At 38.4% G+C, this 21,188-nt stretch overlaps 2 protein-coding genes across 2 annotated transcripts; both read left to right on the top strand.

The window, feature by feature from the left end:
• The first annotated feature begins 5,300 nt into the window (after positions 1–5,300).
• On the top strand, positions 5,301–6,325 carry LOC129484534 (olfactory receptor 51F2-like). Its single transcript, XM_055282714.1, is given in 3 exon segments — positions 5,301–5,441; positions 5,443–5,525; positions 5,527–6,325. Coding segments are annotated over 3 exon segments (1,023 nt in total).
• A 7,406-nt stretch (positions 6,326–13,731) lies between these two features.
• LOC129484551 (olfactory receptor 51A7-like) lies at positions 13,732–14,661 on the top strand. Its single transcript, XM_055282729.1, has one exon. It carries the CDS (start codon positions 13,732–13,734, stop codon positions 14,659–14,661), a length of 930 nt encoding a protein of 309 aa, XP_055138704.1.
• Positions 14,662–21,188: the final 6,527 nt, after the last annotated feature.

The following is a 21,188-nucleotide window of genomic DNA, read 5'->3' as shown; positions in this document are numbered from 1 at the left end:
CATTTGGTGTAGAGCATAATTTAAATCCAAGGTTTCTTTACTGGTTTTCTGTCTGGGTGATTTGTTCATTGCTGAAAGTAGGATGTTGAAGTCCTCTACTATTATTGTTGCAGTCCCTCTCTTTAAGTCATTTGTGAGATAATAAAAAAAAAAAAAAGCTTTTCTTTATCCTGCTATCAGACAAAATGAAAGATAATTTAAATTCCAGAGACAACATAAAAGTTGTTCCAGAAAACTATGGTCCAAAATAAACAGAAAATTGACATGATTATGGGCAACTGAATTAGTATGAAAGGAAATAATTTTCTTTTGATGAATGGGTGCCTTTATTTTTTAATTTTTTTTATTTTTATTTTTTTTTTTGAGACGGAGTCTGTCTCTATTGCCCAGGCTGGAGCTCAGTGGCGTGATCGCGGCTCACTACAAGCTCCGCCTCCAGGGTTCACTCCATTCTCCTGTGTCAGCCTCCTGAGTAGCTGGGACTACAGGTGCCTGCCACCACGCCCGGCTAATTTTTTATTTTATTTTATTTTATTTTATTTTATTTTATTTTATTTTATTTTATTTTATTTTATTTTTAGTAGAGACGTAGTTTCACCATGTTAGCCAGGATGGTCTCGATCTCCTGCCATTGTGATCCACCCGCCTCGGCCTTCCAAAGTGGGGTGCTTTTTTTTTGCTTTTTTTTTTTTTTTTGAGACGGAGTCTCGCTGTCGCCCAGGCTGGAGTGCAGTGGCAAGATCTGGGCTCACTGCAAGCTCTGCCCCCCGGGGTTCACGCCATTCTCCTGCCTCAGCCTCCTGCGTAGCTGGGACTACAGGGGAGCCTTCTTTTATAGTGGCATGTTTAGTGACATAGGATGATGTGTCATTATTTTTCTAATCATAGCATATATTCTGTATTCCATGTTGAATAATTATTTAATTATATTTTAATAATTTTTTGTTGCTTTTGAAGTTCGAATAACCTAAACAAATATAAAATCATAGCTATAAGATTGTATGTAAATTTTTATATATGGCCTAGGAAAGTATTATACTACAGGGGACTAAATTTGGGAAAGGAGAGGGAAGAGAAGAAGGAAAGTGTAAGGGCATTTGTTCCTTGTACTCTGCATAGCAGGACGTAGAATCTAAAGTTAATGGAGGTTGGGCATGGTGATTTATGCCTGTAATCCCAGCACTTTGGAGGCCAAGGCTGGAGGATATCTTGAGCCTAGAAGTTTGAGACCAGCCTGGACAATGTAATGGGACCCCTTCTCTGCAAAATAAATAAATACATAAAGGTAGGTGTGGTGGTATGCACCTGTAGTCCAAGTTGCTAGGGATGCTGAGGTGGAAGGATTGCTTGAGCCCGGGAGGTCAAGGCTGCAGTGAGCCATGATTCTGCCATTGCACTCCAGTCTGGGCAACAGAGTGCGACCGCATCTTAAAAAAACAAACAAACAAAAATCTACAAAACTTTTTCGTATTTTGGGGAAAAAATGGAAAAAAAGAACATTTATATTCATTTAAAATATTATAAAGATAATACAGTAATTAAAAGGAAGCTGTAAACATATTATTTGGATCTGCTTCAGTCTAGTGTGAGGAGTCTCCTGGGAATTTCTAGTCATTACACCTTGGGTCAAGTCCCAAGGGTCTCTTGGCAACAGGGTTGGGTTATATGCAGGGCTTCTTAGAGAAGGCCAGGTCCAAGAGCCATCTACAAATACACTTGGCTGGAGGGTGAATAGAAAGGGCACGTCTTCCTCTGTTAGGAGCCAGGTAAGGTGTGAGAGCATAAGAAAGAGCAGACCAAGAAGGCAAAGACTGTTGAGGTCTAAACTGGGGGGCAAGAGAGAGCAGAAAGGGAGGAATGGGAAGTGGAGAGGCAAGTGCTCAGAGGCAAAGGACTGCAAATCAGGGGTAGAAATATTGGGAAGCAGGGTTCAGAGTGACAGGCTCAGACTAAAGGGTATGGGAATTAGTGATATATCAGCAAGTAGTTTGCTAACAAATATTTCTTCTGGGCTAGATAAGTTTGAAAAGAAAGAAATAGTCTCTTTTCTTTAACATTGGTAGAACTCAAAAATAAAAACACATACTCTTGTTTGCTTTATTGGTAAATATTTTTTCCATCATTACCATTTCTTCTATGCTAGATTTTATTTCCTCGGCTAGTTTGGTAATTGATATTTTCTTATAAAATCATCTATTTTATATATGTCAACAAACACGTTATCATAATTTTGCTTACTATTCATTATATTTAAAGTTACAGTTCTCTAATCATAGGTTTGTTATTATTTTCATTTCTCATCCTTTTTGTAAAATTTTCTTGACTGTCTTTGAAAAAAAGATTCGTTATATTCTTTTTAAATAATCAACTTTGATTTTATTTTTAACTCATTCATTTACGCCTTTCATCTTTGTTAATTGCTTCTTTTGATATTTATTTAATTATAATCCCAGCTTCTTAAACTGAGAACTTAGAAACTTAATATTTTCCATCATTTTTTCCTATATTCTTCAAGCTATAAGTTGTTTTGGATGTCATCTTGCCTCACAGTTTCTGCTATGTGGTATTGTCATTGTTATTCAGTTTAAAAGATTGTTTTTCTCATTTATGTGTTTCTGAAATAGAGAAGGTACTTAATAAATGGATGTTGTTATTGCTTTAGAGTCTTTCATTTTATATTATTATATTAATGTTACTATATTAATAAAATACAGTATTAGGCTAATTCGATAGTCCAGGTTAGACAGTGAGTAGATTTGGAAGAGAGTATTTTGTACTCAGATAAAGACAAGTCGGAAGAATAAAGAGAGATATTAGAGGTTGAATAGAAAAGATTGGAAGAGGTGTTGGTTAAAAAATATGAGAGTACAGGATAACTCCTAGATTACTGATTTAGAAAATTGGGTAATTTTAATGAAAGTTATAAGCTTTATACAGAAAATGGTATAGGAGGAAAAACAGTTATAAGAGAAAATAATCAATTTGGTTTTGAACATATGAGGTTTTTTTATTTACCCATGAAAAATCTAGATGGAAATGTCCAGAATAAAGTTTTATCTTCAGACTTGGACCTAAACACCAAAACTGGTTTTCAGAAATTCATTTGAAATTTATTATTGTATAGGTGAAATATGAGGCTGTGAAAATGGGGGAGATAATTTTGCAAGTGACTTGAGATAGATCTCTGAAGAATGCCAAATATAAGGTTGGAAAACATCAGTTACCCAGGAGAGGGGGGAAAGAAACAAGAAAACTGAAACAGTCAGAGAAAGAGCTGATTAGTGGGAGAATATTAAGAGAGATTGGTATCAGAAAACAATGAGGGAGAGAAAATTTCCAGAATCGTCAACAAAATATGTATTGTTGAAAGAGTGAGATGGTCACTGAAATGAGTCAACTGAAATTTTTTTTTTTTTTTGAGACAGGGTTTCTCTCTGTCACTCAGGTTGGAGTCCAGTGATACAATCATGACTCACTGCAATCTTGACTTCTGGGCTCAAGAAATTCTCCTACTTCAGCTTACCAAGTAGTTGGGACCTACAGGCATGTACCACCATGGCTGGCTAATTTGTAAACTTTATTTTGGAGATGGGGTTTCCCTATGTTACCCATGTTGGTCTTGATCTTCTGGGCTCAAGTGATCCTCCCACCTCGACCTCCCAAAGTGTTGGGATAACAGGCACGAGCGAGCCCCGTGCCTGGCCTCAACTGAATTTGACAGTTCCATTTTCGCGTTATTTTCCATAGAAGATATAGCCTGGACACCTGATTTTCTTGGCCCTTTGCATACAGTAACTATTGATATTAAGACTACTTTCCATGGTGTATATGTGCCACATTTTCTTAAAACCTGTATGTTGTGCACATGTACCCTAGAACTTAAAGTATTAAAGAAAAAAAAGACTACTTTCCAGAGAATCCTGAAGAGCTTCATATCTCCACAATTCACATGGAATTAACATTTGACACATCAGACTCCCCTCCAAAGGTACCACACGGACCATAGTATGTCTCTTTAAAATCATACACCTGGAGCCTTTGTCAGATTGATTTAGAAATTCCTTTTATGCATTCCTCAGCTTTGCTGAGTGAAGGCATTGAGGTTAGACACACAGGTTTCATCCTCAGTTCTTCTACTGCCTAACTGCATAATTTGGGGCAAATTACTTAATCAATGTAAATATCAGTTTCTTCATATGTATATTAGGGATAAGAAATTTATTTTCATTGTTGAATAATTATAATGATTGGATCATATTATGGATATGAAGATAATTGTGTCTAGCATATGGCACATGTTCAAGAAATGCTGGCTATTGCGTTTTTTTGAATTTTGATACTAGCCTGTGGTATTATTTATCATAGTGTAGTGCTTAATTTATTGTAGTAAAATTATGGTAAGGTTTGCTTTTTTCCTCCATTCCTTCCCTTCTTTCTCGCTCCCTCCCTTCTTCCTCTTATTCCTCCTCCTCCTCTTGCACTTTCCTCCTCTTCCCCCTTGTGCTCTTACCTGCCTCCACCTTCAGTAGTCTTTCTCTTTCTCCTCCTTCTTCTCCTCCTCCTCTGTCATCTTTGTCTCTCTCTTTTCTCCAACTTTCTTCCTTTTGTGGTTTCTGTCAACATTTAGGCAGTGCTTTATAAAGATAACATTGGGTGATTAATTGCTGAGTCTTAGTTTGCTCACCTGCAAAATTCATGTATGATCTATCTCCAAAAGTTGGTGTATGGATGAAATTATATAATGCATATAAAATGTCGACAACACAGGGAACTCCCAACAAATGCGATCAATATTTATTTTTCTTAGGGTGTTTTTTTGGACCACCCTATTACCGCATATGTGGGCCTGTGTGTCCCAGGCATGTTTTTGGCATTCTTCTGGATATTTTCCAAGAAAATATAATAATATTCGCATTTCAAATATGACTTAGTTTGCTCAGTGTTTTATTCCAGAATCAAAATTTATTTTCAACAAGTACTGGAAAGCAGGTTTCTCATAATATTATTTAGGTATTTTACTGGGGATTTATATTGGCAGACATGACTTAATTGTAATGTTTATTGCTAGTAATGAGAATTATGGGCTTAATATACTTAAGAAAATTTGATGTGGCACAGTTCAGGGAATTCACTTTTCTCAATAAATGTGAAACACTGACAGACTTGAAGAGAAATGTGTAGCTGTGGGAAACTAAAAAAAAAATTCAAGTTCTTTGAAAATTAGAAATAATAACTCAGTGAATCTTGAAGTGCCAGAGAGATGTTATAAGTGATAAACTATGTATTATGTGTTATGTTAAATGACTGAAACATCCCTGTCTTCTCAGTCTTTCCCTATGTCGGTCCTCAATAATACCAACGCTCAGCCTCTGATCTTCCTGACGGGCATTCCAGGCCTGAAAGCCACCCAGTACTGGATCTCCATCCCTTTTTGTTTCCTAATTTGTTGTTGCCCTCTCTGGAAATAGCATGATCCTGTTTGTGGTCCTCTGTGAACGGAGCCTCCATAAGCCTATGTGCTATTTCCTCTATGCTTTCAGCCACAGACCTGAGCTTGTCCCTGTGTACACTTTCTACTACCCTTGGTGTCTTCTGGTTTGAAGCCCGAGAAATCAACCTAAATGCCTGCATTTCCCAGATGTTCTTTCTACACGGATTTACTTTCATGGAGTCTGGGGTTCTACTGGCCATGGCCTTTGATCGTTTTGTGGCCATCTGTTACCCACTGAGATACACTACCATCCTTACCAATACCCGAATTGCCAAGATTGGGATGAGCATGTTGATAAGAAATGTTGCTGTCATGTTGCTAGTTGTGCTCTTTGTCAAGAGGTTGTCCTTCTGCAGTTCTATGGTCCTTTCACATTCTTACTGCTACCATGTTGATCTCATCCAACTCTCCTGCACAGACAATAGGATCAACAGCATCCTTGGTCTGTTTGCACTTTTCTCCACTACAGGGTTTGACTGCCCTTGCATCCTGCTCTCCTATATCCTGATCATTTGATCTGTCCTCAGCATTGCTTCCTCAGAGGAGAGGCAGAAAGCCTTCAACACCTGCACATCCCACATCAGTGCTGTTGCCATCTTCTACATCCCTCTCATCAGCTTGTCTCTTGTCCATCGCTATGGCCATTCAGCACCTCCATTTGTCCACATCATCATGGCCAATGTCTTTCTGCTAATCCTTCCTGTGCTCAACCCTATTATCTACAGTGTGAAGACTAAGCAGATTCAAAAAGCCATTATCAAGGTCTTAATTCAGAAGCACTCCAAATCTAATCATCAGCTATTTCTGATTAGAGATAAAGCCATTTATGAATAAGTGCTTTGCTAGAATGGAGTGATTGTCCCAAAGTGCCCACACATGCCTCCAACAGTCCAAACTAAGCAACTTATAGATTATGTGACATTTATTTAGTCAATTTCTTTGTCAATAAATTCATGTCATTGCCAACTAAATTATGATTTTGTTTTCAATATGAAGTGAAGAAACATATATAAACAACTAATTATATTTGTAAGCAGTATGAAAGATACATAAAGTATTAATTCAGGCTCTGTGTACAATTATAAAAGTTCACATTTAATGTGAGAAACTTTCTAAATAAGTCAGTTGTTATTTTCTGAATGACACACAGAAAACACTTTAATTAGTTTCTTTTCTGGAAATTCTTGATTATTTGTGCGATTCCAAAATAGAGATTCTATAGGGTGGATCCTAAAATACACATCAATGTAATTCCGCATTGGATCTTATCTAGATGGAATTATTTTGCCCTTTATTATGTGCAGGGGCTGCCTAATGTAAATACAAGATACCATATTATGTGCTCAGCATCAGTTACTGCTGCTGTTAGCTGAAGAGTTAAAAGTTGGTATTACATTGTTAACATTCTAGGAGTAAGGATAACACTATTTTTCATTTTTTTTTTAACCAAGATTTGCCTTGGTATAAGAGAACCTGTACTTTTGGCTCATATTTATCTCTATCCCTGATTTTATGGCTTCATTTATGGGCTCACTGGACTAGCAATGGCAGAGCAAAGGCTGGCTGATATCAGCGTATAGATACTTTATAGCTGGTTGTTGAGTCCCTCCTCTGAAGTGAATACTCTCTAGTGAATATTAACATAAGACACAGAACTTTTCATCCTTTGTGTTCGCTTCCATAGCACATCACATGCAGACTTTCTTACATCTCTTCTAACAAAGTTGCTAGTTCCATCCGCTGACAAATTATCCAAGCCTTTCATTCAGCAAAGTCCTAGTCTGTGTACATCCACAGACTTCAGACAACTTCTCCTCCAAACAGAGTTAACAACCAAGAGTGCTACTCACAGCTCTGCCCTTTGGAAATGTTTTCCTTCACCACTCTTTTATGCCATCAAATGTAGGGCTGTTGTGCCACTGCACACAATTTTTGGTTAGCATCAACTTGTCTACCAATCTATTCATGAACTAAGCCTGAGTATTTTCCTCCTTTTCCAGAAACTTGTCAAAACCCCCCAATGAGGCCATGGATGTGAATTAATGCAGAGACATCCATACAACAGTGACAAGTGTCATAGGATTCTGGGCCAACTATTCACATAAATTATTTGTGCTTTTTGACCTTGTCCATCATTATCCCTACAATAATTGCTCTAATGTCTCAGATAGCATAACAACATAAGAATTTTTCCTGTTGCTAAGTATATTATCCTCAATTATATGATTAAGCATCTGAAGAATAACCACAAGTAAAGCCGAAAAATTATTGGGCTGACTATGAGATAAATGTTGTTCATAACTCCATTAATCACTCTCAGTAATCTTATAAGTTAACCAAAGGAGAGCATGATGATATGTTTGAATGAACAAACTCTTTAAGAACTCTTAGATATAACCTTAGATAACCTTTATCTAAGAGTCCTTAAAGAGTTGGGTATTTTTTGTTTAATGAACAGTTACATTTGTAAATGACGTTAGGCTGTTTGGGGGGAAAATCTGGATAATTTTTATTACATACTGGTAGTAGCATTGTGGGACACTTTGTGGGGGAGACCAAGACTCATATTCAATTAATGGGTACTGTATATATGAAGTGACTTAAATATTTAAACAGGTTAAGGGATCATGACTTCCCATTATATGGCTGATGTCAGCCTGGTGCTTAGAAGTTCTCTATTGTAAATGTATGCTGGGTACATCCTAGAAGACTGTTCATTTAGCTTGTCTCCAGGAAGACTATCATATATTGCAACGTATCACTATGGGTCCCATCACTCTGATAGCCATTCTAGCCTTTCTATCCTCTATAAAAATTATACCCACTTATATGATTTTTAAGTACTGCCATGTGGTCTCAGAATTCCTTCATTCTCATTGTTAATAGGAAGCCCGTTTCCACAGAAGTATCTTTCATTGTTATGTGTAGCCTACAGAGTACGGCAACTGCTGACCTTTGAAATGAACCAGACTTCCTCTTACAAATGCATTGTTTGTTGCCTTTGTGAAGACATTTCTCTTCCCTTATGGAGAAAAGAATCATGTGGTAAATTCTCTTGTCCCATAGGATAAATCAATTCTAACATGTCAACTTCCCTGATATTTCTATAGTCCACATTTTGCCAAGAATATTTGGCATCTCCACCCAATTTTCTGTGGTCATTATCATATCCAATCTTGAAACAACCATCTCAGTAGTGCATTAGCACAGTTTCTGGTTATCCTTGATATAATATTGCACCTCTAATCATGGATCAATGCCTTCATGTCAATAAACTTTTCTCTGTTAATTAATATTCATACTACCACATATTTCAACTGCTGCCTGGATCTAACACCTTCAAGAACCACTCTACTCATTTGATTCCAGTTAGTCCAATTAAGTAGGTTCTGCAATGCCTTCAGTAAATAAGTGATTTTCTCCAAAAATGTTAATAAAAATTCTCTTTTCAGGCTTTGCTGAGACCTGATTGGTTATTATTTTGGGTGCAATGAGAAATGATAGGGCAGTTCTTGTGGAGGAAAGGTATCAGTTGTGAGGCATCACACTCAGGTTTGGTTTGTGTAAGGTCTCCAGACAGTAATAAATGAATTATCTTTGAAAAGTAAGAAGGGATCTGTTTCTTCTGGCATAAAATATTCAAAAGTTTCAAGATTTGAAGACTTATTCACTCAAATGTCAACATTCCAGGAATGAGGATCTCATCATTTTCCCATTACTGTATTTCTAGTCTTTTTCAAAGTTTTTGACTTTATCACAGAAGATCTGTCAAAACTGAGCAGTCTGCCTTGTAGCTCTGCCACCCTTTTGGTTAAATCCTTTGCCTGATTTTTAGAGCTGTATAATCTATGTCTGAATGAGATAAAGGTTTCTGTCAGTGTTCCTACAGAGAACCTTTGATTTTCATGGCATACCCTGCATTGTGAGTTGGATGTCCCAATCTGATTAGCTCTTATTTCAAGATTTCTGAGGCAGATAATAAAATCAGCCCATTCCATAATCTTTAGATGTTTTAGGTAAAAATGGAAGACTAGAGTCAAGATCCATAGTTACCATATAACCTAATACCTTACCTTCCACCTGAACTTCATCCAGTCAGTCACAAATAAGTGTGTTAGTAATTGTGATGCCATTAAATTTCAAGGATTAGTGTCAGCCCTCTGACTGCTAGCAATCAGATTTTGTTACCAGTTGACCATGTTAATAATAATGTGCTTCCAGGGACCATGGATGAGGAACAACTGAAGTTAAAGAAGGAGGAAGAATAAGATGATAGAAAACACCTCATTGAGTTTGATGCTGCATTAATCAGGGTTCAATCAAAAGACAGAAATCATACAATAATATTAACGGGAAAAATTTAATGTAGAGAATTATTAACAAGGAGCTAAAATAGTGGGGAAATTAGCTTGCTGAAGAGAATTATAAAGAATTCAGTAGAAACAGCTATAGGGGGCAACTATTATCCCAAAGGCTGGGAAAAAGCACCCAAGGAGGATTCCTTTCCTTGCACTAGGCTGGTGAAGTCACAAAAGGGCCTTATCAGTGAGGTTTTCCATAAATCCGCCCTCTGATAGTTGCAGGAAAGGGCTTCCGTAAGAAGGTGCCAAGCCCCAGAACTCTCTAAGTGCAAAGGAAACTGCTGATTGCTGGGCACTGCTGTACCTGGAAGTTGGAAAGACTGTTCTCTCTAGGAGTATAATGCTTTTCCATGTGTGGCTGTGCCTGGGGTGGCTCCAGCCCGCCTTCTCTGGATAAGTCGAGTGACTACCTTGCTAGAAGACTAGTCCCATGGGGCCCCTGATGTGCACACAGATATTCAGGGCTAAGGAGAAGACAAAGAAGAAGCTATCTCAGCTGCAGTGCTGGCCTATTATGCCTATGGTTCCAGGTTATGCCATTGTTGTTTCAGTGGAAAGATGGAGAACAAGCCCGGTGGTGAAATGCTGAAGAAAGCGATGCACTGCTGGAACTGAGCCCTGGAGGAACCACACAGAGCCAAGCAATAAAGAAAAATCATGATTTGTAGGAGTCTGGTTGGCAAACCACAATAAAACCAGGAAGAGAAAAACCTCTTCTTCTCCTTTCAGTGTGCCTCCACTACCCTCTACTGACAAATCTTAACATTGTACCAGCTAGCAAAACATTATAAGGCCCAACATCTTCATCACAGAGCAGGTAAAAAGGAATTTGGAGGTGAGAAATGGCACATCAATAATAATCCAGATGCCATTATGGGTGACTATTGCCTAATCCTACAGGGCCACCTCTGAAGCCTTATCAAATATGTCTCAGGATACTTGACCCAGGAAAATAAAAAGACAGAAACAGTTTATCCATTGGATCCTTTTTCCCATTGCTCAAAGTCTACCTCATGAATCCTTAATTCCCTCCTATTTCTGGGTTGTACATGCATGGATACCAAGTGAGTACATGTAGATATTTCATCATTCAGTGTCAGTCTTGGGGCAAGAAACAAGAGGTGCATGGCACGCGCCTAGGTTGAGATGTTTTCAGATTCTTCCTGTGAAAAACCAGCCAGTCACTAAATGGGTCTGATTGCTGTAACAGTGATTGGAAAATGAGGCTAAAAGATTTGCAGTGATGCACTAGAAGCAGTGAATTCACAGGGTCAACTCAAACCTTGATGTTCTATCCTGGAGAGCTTGTAGGTTCACAGAAAATGCAGTCACCTCAGAATGAGGTATGAGCCATTTCTTCTGCTGTACTGAAAATCTATCCTTGTTCTTTTTTGTTATTGTTTTTGGTGCAAGTTCTGTTATTTAATCCCGTAATTCAATTAAAATGATATGTTTACCATCTTATTTCCTTTTTTTCTAAAACTCCAAATAGAGAAGAAAAATGATCCCGAAAAAGGTATCCACGGGCCAAGTCTTTTAGAAAAATATGGGGATAGCTCCAGGGCAATGGAGAAAGTGCTATGAACACATAAAGTATACAGAAGTGGTCTCAGGAAGGCTGCTGAGACAAAAGTCCTTTTGCAGAGAATATTTATTATTACTAAGTTTACACCCTTTTATGTTAAAATGGTGATATTAACAATAATATTGTTATTATTTATTTATTGTTGTGGTTCAGAGCCTGTCATTTAGGAGAGCTCATTATTGACAGACATTGATGAGACACATCAAAGCAAAATCAAAACAAAAGTCATTGTTCCCAGGGGACTAGGTGTCTATTAATTCTCAAGAGGATGTTCCTCTGCTAAACAAGAGTATGAGGATATAAACAAAGGTGCAGATTCCCAACAGAGTGCTGGAACAGAGAAGCTGCAGAAGCTGTAGGATCTGAAGGCTTTCCATTCTTGGTCTGGAATAAGGTAGCTAGAAGCCTGGTAGGTATTCTGGTGAATGAAATTGAATTTCCTTAGGATAGTTTTATCTTTTCCAATGAAAACACTGTAGTTTATAGAGATCAACCCTATGTCTTTCAGAGGAATGGAGGTAAAAATGTTTCATGGGTTGTTCAACCTAAGAGATCAAGCTACATTTTGGACAAGGTTTATGGCTGAAAAGACTAGTGTCCACGTGTAGCATGGGGTACTTACTTGTATTTACATGATGAATACAGTTGAATACAACAATGTTGCCAATAGTAACTCATTTATTGAGTTACCTGAGTTACGTTGGAAGCTTATCAAGAAAGGCCTCAGGCATGAAACCTTGAGAATGGCCCATTTTGAGGGGATTCATTGAAGGGAGAGGGATGTTGTTATTGCTTTTGTCTCTGTCAGAATTCTGCTCCTCTGACAAGGACAGGCTGTTAGCCACACCACTGGAGCTTTTTATTCTACAGCTCTTGAAAGGAAAGTTAGCCAAAGTGTCAGTAAAGCTGACTCCAGGAGTATGAGCAGGATCAAACCCAAATTCCAGAGACAGACACCTGCACTGGTCACCAATCTGAAGGGTAGACACAGAGAAGCCAAGTGCAATAGGAAAAAACATCCGTGAACAGACAAAGACAAGAGCTGCGACCATTCTAAGCAGGGCCAGTAGTAATTGCACTGTAAGGTGGTGAGTACTTTAAACACATACAAATGGCATCTGTGTTATAGGATGCATAACAAGGATGCATTGGTCACATATAACACTAAGCCTGCCTCATGGCTCCTAACTCAGGTCAACATGAGGCAAAGGTCCTTAAAAAATTTTTCAGCATACAGAATAGCTGCTATTTCCCCTTTCCTTCACTACTTTCTATTTCTACCCACCACTTTCTAGTTTCTTCTAGCTGAATGCAACCTCCTCTTCATCTACCCTTGCCAAGACCTGCTCAGAGACTTTCCATGAAAGGACAAATGATCACACATGGCATCCTCTCTGCACCACTTAAGGTGGTCTCTTGCTGCCACTCGCCATCTAAGTCATCAGAGCTGGGTCAGAGGAGCCCTTCCTCCTCTGCTTACTGGGGTGCTGTGCTTACTCACACTGCCCTGCCTCAGGCTACTGTCAAGATCTGGCAAATGGTGTTTGCTACCAGACTTGAAGATCTCGCTGAGGTTTTGAGCCTATCTTTTTCTGTGAATATCCAAAAGTGAATCATTTTACAATGTGTATAATTTTCAGGCACATATCATCCCTACCACATATGCTTGTTACTCTCTTGTTTTTTTATTTTAATAATATCCTTTAAAAATAGAAAATCCCCGCATATTGTACAAAACAGGCCATGGGCTGAGTTTGACTCTGCATTACAGTTTGCCACCCTCTGTGGTAGATCAATTCTATATATTTTCACAGACATGTACCAAGATCAATAACATAAGATTCAGGCCTCCCTTAAGTGCTGTGACTATAGCATGCATCTGTGGTTTGTGAGAGTACATGACCATTGACCACACGCGTGATAGTAGATTGTAACACATTCCACTTAGTTTAATTGAAGCAAAAATCTCAAAAAGCAAGGGTTTCAAAAAAAGCGGGTATCAAAGCACCTTCTTTCTAGCTAGAAAATTATTCAGAAATATATCAAGGAATAAAGATAGAAAAGTAACACAAAGGTTTTAAACGAATCCTGTGATGAACCTGTTTAAATATTTTCGATTGTTTTCTTTACATAGGAAAATATGTATTATGCTATTTCTTGACACCTAAGATTAAGCTATATTTAATTTAACCAACAACTGAACTTAAATATGTTCAGCAAATACAATTAAAATTTTTGTCTATTGTGCATCTTACTTTAGACCCAGGAGCAGATAAGCTAGTGACCTATCTGTGATGTTTCTGCTCAATACCTCAGAAGTTGAAGTCTCCCCATTCCTATTGATTGGGATACCAGGACTTGAGCATGCACACATTTGGATATCCATCCCCATCTGCCTTATGTACCTCATGGCTATCCTGGGCAACTGCACCATCCTATTTGTTATCAGAACAGAGCATTCCCTGCAAGAGCCCATGTACTGTTTCCTCTCCATGCTGGCCCTGTCCTACCTGGGCCTGTCTTTCTCCTCCCTACCCACGATGCTGAGAATCTTCTTGTTCAACAACATGGGGATTTCTGCTGATGCATGCATTGCCCAGGAATTCTTCATCCATGGATTCACAGACATGGAGTCTTCAGTCCTCCTAATCATGTCCTTTGATTGCTTAGTAGCCATTCGCAACCCCCTAAGATACAGCTCTATTCTCACCAGCTTCAGGGTTTTGCAAATTGGACTGGCATTTGCCATTAAAAGCGTTCTCCTAGTGCTACCCCTTCCTTTTACTTTAAAGAGACTCAGATACTATAATAAATGCCTTTTATCCCACTCCTACTGCCTTCACCAGGATGTAATGAAACTGGCCTGCTATGACAATAGGGTTAACTTTTATTATGGTTTGTTCGTTGCACTCTGCATGATGTCAGACAGTGTTTTTATTGCTATTTCCTATGTGTTCATCCTGAAGACTGTGTTGGGTATTGCATCCCATGGGGAGCGGCTCAAAGCTCTTAACACCTGTGTGTCTCATATCTGTTCTGTACTCATCTTCTATGTCTTGCCTACCATGCTTCGCTTTGCTAAGCATAAATCCCCTTTAGCTATGATTCTGATAGCAGATGCATTCTTGCTGGTACCACCCTTGATGAATCCCATTGTGTATTGTATAAAAACTCGGCAGATTAGAGTAAAGGTCCTGGAAAAACTGGCTCTGAAGCCTAAATGATGGGGCAAAAGTGGAAATTCTATTTTTTTCACAATACATTTTCTTAGGAGGACAGTGTTTCATCCAAATAGGAAACGGTTCTATTTACTTCAAAGTTTTTAAATTAGCATTAATTAATTAATTGTTCAATCAACTAATCCCTAAAGAGCATCTAATATACCACAGCTTTTCTACTTTTGATAAAGAAGAGGCTTATATTTCATCAGCATGTTACGAATCATTTTGTTGTTCTTTGGGTGATTGATAACATCAATTCTCAGACATGAGAAGGGAGAGCAAAACTCTTGCAAATCTTCTAATGAGAAGTTAGGAAAAGTAGCCCTGAACTGTGGCTGGGAGAGCCCTACAAAATTCTGGTACTATTTAACATCTTGATATTTACCTCCTCTTATTTTATTTTCATTGTGATTTACATTAAACTCTTTATAAAGTGTCTGAGTTTGTCTAAGTATGTTCTTTACTTTGCTATTCAAAGTGTGGTCTGCTGACCGGCAGCAACAGCATTACTTAGAAAGTTGTTAAAATTGCTGCAGAATCTCATGTCCTGCTGCAAGCCTGTTGAGCTGAAATCTGCATTTTAGCAAGATCTCAAGTGACTGGCATGTAGGTTCGTGTTTAAGGAACACTTTTCTCGGGTGATGTGAAAGGGAAACATAGACTATGTCATTTGGTGAAGCAAATTTTGGTGGAAGTCAACTTGGAGAGGAAGTTATAGAAGGGCCATGGCACTTGACAGTGTTTATAGTAAAGATAAGGGGCTGAAACTTTGGTGCTCAATGGTTGCAGGCCCATATGTATTTCCACCATGATGCATATATCTCTCTCACTAACTATATTGTAAATTTCCACAGGACAAGGGTTACGAATTATTCAACTTTAACTCTCCTAAGAACAAAGTACTCTGTCGATGGTATGTGCTTGGTAGATCTATTCATATATCAATTTGAACTAAAAAAATAGTCTAAAGAAAAAGAGGTAGCATCCTGAAGCCAGGCCCCTAAGGTTTTTCTGGGGTGAAAATTCCAGGGTGCATCAGAGCAGTCATCATCGAGGCTTAACACAGCACTCTGTCCTCTGCATGCCTCATAGTAAGAAGTTAACATTGCAGATACATAAGGAGGTTCATGAGATGTGGATTCTTCCCTTGGATGCTGCCTTCTGAATTGAGGGGAGCCCCATATTACTGTTCATGAATAACGACAGCACAGAATTTGCACCACTGTGGCCAACCAGACACCCAAATAACTTTAATACCTGAGCCTCCCTAGTCTCACCTCTCACTTTATGGCATTGTGAATGGAGCCAGACCAAAGGGCTCCAATGATCTCCTAATGAGAAAGGGTCAGCAAGGAAACTTTAGGAGTCACTAGGACTGTGCGATCCTTATTTCGTACATCAGCGTCCAGGATCACTCCTAAAGAATAAGATATATTGTAACTCCAAGCTGAGAATTTAGGAATTTAGAAGCTAACCCACAGAAGAAGGAGTAAATAAACCCCATCAGGGTTACATGTCCTCTAAACTCTTTACTGTGATAGCTCAGTCCTGCCAGGGAGGAGATCAAATGAATGGAAAAACTAGGGACTTGGTCAGGAACAGGTCCTCTGGTTTCAGCTCTGCCATTTCCTGGCTGTGCGGTATTGAGAAAATTACTTCCTGTGTATCATGATATATTTCATATGTACTTGTAAATTAAGAACATAATTATTTCTCCATACATTCCAGTGATTAAATAAGTTAATATGTTTAAAAGCTTTAAGATCTCAATATGGTCTTCAGACAGGTTTTGTTTGGACATGGCAGTGCTTGGATGATTTTGTGTATATATACATATATATATATATATATATAATTATACACACAAAATATATAAAATATACACATAAATTATCTTAAATATGGAAAGACATGGAAGTAGTAGACCTATATTCCCCCATGGAAACATTCAAACATTCAGTAGGCAACCCCTGAGAAGTCTTAAGCCTCTTGGTTAATAAAGATCCCACTACTCACAGTGCGAATATGTACTTGTTTTATAAATTTATATTATTTCCTTGGCTTCTGTAGACATTTGAACTTATGATCCCTGTTATGAATTCTCAATATCTCCCTCCCCTACTCTCTCTCTCTTCCTCTCTCTTTCTGACACACACACACACACACACACACACACACACACACACACAGAGTAATATTCTGGTTGCTATCCTGGAGAGCTTTGTTTAACAAGTAGACCAACCCAGAAATCTGGCTTTTGCAAGGCGTTTCCCGATCTGCAGTTTTATCCACCTTCTGTGTATCACTGTTACACTTTGTAAATGTACTTGCTAATACTTTCTCCCCTCTGCGTGCTGTTAAGAAATTTTTTTTCCCCTTAACTTATCAGTCAAGTAAATGTGATTGGCAGAGCCACTATATGGTTGAAGGTTTTGACAGAATTGGTGTGGACTTGGCCAGTGTACAGGAGAGATTGGGGAAAAGGAGAGAGCAATTGAGGCTCTGCTGTGAAAGAGAGACAGTTTTCTGCTACCCTGATTTAGCAGAGTAATAAACACATGGAGGCAGCCAGAGGAGTTGGGTTTCAGTTCAATACCCACCACTGACTTACACAGGACCATTCAAAGGTGCTTTCCACAGGCCAAAGTTGCAGCTTTCTGTTTATAAAATGAGGTAGAGTGGGGGGAAGATTAAAGAAACTTCCAGCTGTAAAGCTCTTTATTCTGATTAATCATGCATACAAAGTTTAAATATAGTTACTTTTTTTATTAATTCCAAATCATTTATTGAATATCTCTGTGTTCCCACATTATGATATAGATGTTTTACTGTAAGATAAGAACTGCTTTATTTATAATAGAAACAAAAGACATACATTTATAAAATACATATATATTTAACTTAAGCAAATAATTTTATTGGAAAACAGAAAAAACTGTTAATGAAACACTTATACACTCTTGCATGTGAAAACTTATTATTAATGTTTATTTTCTTACATTTAATCTATAAATATAATTTAACACCTCCTAGAAATCCAAAGCTTTCATTTGTTTTGTGAGATGGGGTTTGCTTTACATCTCATATTAAGTAAATCACACTATAAAGCTATAATAAATAAGTGATATGTCATCATTCCTAAAAAGATCTGCAAAGCAAAATGCATACACCTACACAAACTACTGACGAGCAAGCATTATAATAAATGCTGTGGTGGTGAGCACCTGAGATTTTTTGGTTGGTATACAGTAAAAGTGAACTAAGAGTGTTAGTACACTGTGTATACTTATATACACAGAATATTATATATACATATAATTTATAATGTGATATGCATAGTATTTTATTTCAGTGAGAAAAGGAACGTATTTAACAGGTGATTCTGCCATTAGTAAATATCCACCTTGATCAATATAAATTTAAACTTCTAACAGAAAAACTTAGAAGTAAAAACTATTGTAACAATTTTAGAAAATAGTATAAGAGATTGTGCATTGAATGCTTGGAATCAAAGACATCCTTTTTTTTTTTTGGAGATGGAGTCTTGCTCTGTCACCCAGGCTGGAGTGCAGTGGTGCAATCTCTGCCTGCTGCAACTTCTGCCTCCCAGGTTCAAGCGATTCTCCTGCCTCAGCCTCCTGAGTAGCTGGGACTACAGATGTGCACCACCATGCCCGGCTAATTTTTTTTTATTTTTTTATTTTTAGTAGAGACGGGGTTTCACCATACTGGCCAGGCTGGTCTCAAACTCCTGACCTGGTGATCCGCCCACCCCAGCCTTCCAAAGTGCTGGGATTACAGGCATGAGCCACCGCGCCCAGCCAGAGACCTCTTTTTTAAAGCAATATATGAAACACAAAAAGTATAAAGGAAACTAAATTTAGATTTGTTTAAATAATGCTACTTGTATTTGCTTGGGAGTTGATTAGCAAACAAGATCAAAGACAAATACCAGATTGGGAAGGGCATAAAACAAAAATGTTTTGGAAATATTTATTTATTTATTAGGTTGGTGCAAATGTAATTGCTGTTTTGTCATTACTTTTAATGGCAAAAACTGCAATTACATTTGCACCAACCTAACATTTATTTATTTTTGAGACAAGGTCTTGTTCTGTTGTCCATGCGGGGGTGCAGTTTTGAAACCATGGCTCACTGCAGCCTCAACCTCCAGGGCTCAAGTGAACCTCTCACTTCAGAGTCCCTAGTAGCTGGGACTATAAGCACCTGCCACCATGAGTGCCTATTTATTTTTTAAATTTTTTGAAGAGATGGAATATTCTTATGTTGGCCAGGCTGGTCTCAAACTCCTGTACTTAAGCAATTCTCTTGCCTCAGCTTTCCAAAGTGTTGGGATTATAGGTATGACCCACCCACTTATATTTAAAATATAAACAACCCAATAGACAAATGGATGAAGATTATTTGAATAGGCTATTCATGGGAGAGGAAACAAAAATAATCAATAATATGTGAAAGACATTCATTTTTACTATTAGAAAAATCCAAAATTAAGTAAAAGTAGATAATTCTAACTTATTTTACAGTAAAATAATTTTACTTTGTGTAATTAAAGTAATAAAGACCACTATATACTTGAAGGTTCTGGCAGAATTGGTGTGGATTTGTCCAGTGTGCAGGAGAAAGCAGGAACAAGGAAAGAACAATTGAAGCTCTGCTGTGAAAGAGAGACAGTTTTCTGCTACTCTAATTTAACAGAGTTATAAACACATGGAGGCAGCCATGTAACATTGATTACTATTAATTTTACATAAAGTAAAATTAATTAAAATGTTAATTTAAATTCATAAAAATTGTAAAATATTAGAGCAGTCAATTTTGTTGTATATACAAGAAAAAGGCATTCTCTGACATAGTATAGAAGTATGAATTGCTGGCCGGGTGCGGTGGCTCACACCTGTAATCCCAGCACTTTGGGAGGCTGAGGCAGGCGGATCACAAGGTCAGGAGATCGAGACCATCCTGGCTAACATGGTGAAACCCTGTCTCTACTAAAAATACAAAAAATTAGCTGGGCGTGGTGGTGGGTGCCTGTAGTCCCAGCCACTTGGGAGACTGAGGCAGGAGAATGGCATAAACCTGGGAGGCAGAGCTTGCAGTGAGCCAAGATCTCGCCACTGCGCTCCAGCCTGGGCACAGAGCGAGACTCCGTCTAAAAAAAAAAAAAAAAGTATGATATGAATTGCTGTAACTTTTTTAGAAAATAATCTACCAACAAACATGTAAACTTTTAACATGTAAATCCTTTAAAGCCAGCAATCGTGACCTGGAGATCAGTCTTTCAGAAGTAATAGCCTAAATATACATGGGGAATTGTAGAAGAGCATTTATTAGAGCATTGCTTGGAGTGGCATAAAACTGAGGACAACTGTAATACTCACTCATAGAAAACAGTTGAATAAATTACCTTCATCCATACCATGGAACATTATGATTATGTGGTCATTTGAATGAATTAAATCCATCCTAGTGCACTTGGAGGAATGAGGAATTTCTACTATAAGAAAACAAGATGCAGAAAGGCATATAGAAAGTTACCGAGATTCAGAGGGCAGGGACAGAACAAGATGTAGGAATAGAAGGCTCCACCAATTGTCCCCCCACCACAAGGACACTGATTTAACACCTGTACATAAGGAACACTTTTTTAAAAACAAAAAAGTCAGATGAGTCCTTATAATAACTGGCTTTAATGTCATATCACTGAAAAAGGCACTGAAGAGATTTAAAAAACCTATCTTGAATCCCCGATGCTGCACTGCCCCTGTCATTAGGCAATGGCAATGGCAGTGTGGTGCAGAGAATGTCTCTGGGTGCTGGGGGAGGGACAGCAGACATACTGGTGTCAGAAATGAAATTCTGATGCATTAAACTCAGTGCTGTCCTGTTAGAGCAGAAAAACAACAAATGATAACAACAACAAAACTGGACCAAACTCAGCTGATGCTTACTCATTGAGGGAGCATTTAAAACAGCCATAATCAGAGGGGAATAGCTGATCCCAGCAGTCAAAACTGGAGTTCCTGTAAACCTCACCACTACAGACCAAAGTGATCTGGGTCTTTAAGTAAACTTGAAAGGCAGTCAAGGCCACAAGGACTGCAACTCCGAGACGAGTCCTGTTGCTGAACTGGTCCAGAGACAGTGGACTGGAGAGGGGTGCAACCGACCGAGACACACTGAGGCTGCTAAGGGAGTGCTGCTATCACACCTCCCATAACCTCAGGCTGCATAGCTCATGGCACCAAAAGAGACCCCTTCCTTCTGCTTGAGGAGAGGAGAGAGAAAAGTAGGAGGAGACATCTCCTTGTCTTGCATCTTGCATCTTGCAGGCCAGCTCAGCTGCAGCAGAATAGAGCGCCAGTCAGAGTCCTGAGGCCATTGTTCCAGAACCTAGCTACCAGATGGCATTTCTAGACACATCCTGGGCCAGAAGGGAACCTGCTGCCTTGAAGGGAAGGACCTAGTCCTGGCAGCATTTATCACCTGCTAACTGAAGAGCCCTTGGA

Source organism: Symphalangus syndactylus, chromosome 6 (genome assembly GCF_028878055.3).
Source record: "Symphalangus syndactylus isolate Jambi chromosome 6, NHGRI_mSymSyn1-v2.1_pri, whole genome shotgun sequence".
NCBI classification, from domain to species: Eukaryota; Metazoa; Chordata; class Mammalia; order Primates; family Hylobatidae; genus Symphalangus; species Symphalangus syndactylus.
The sequence above is the reverse complement of the archived record's forward strand: the minus strand, read 5'-3'. Positions and strand labels throughout refer to the sequence as shown.

What these genes read in the sequence shown, in the direction of transcription:
- LOC129484551 (XM_055282729.1), top strand. Translation starts at nt 13,732, where the DNA reads ATGTTTCTGCTCAATACCTCAGAAGTTGAAGTCTCCCCATTCCTATTG.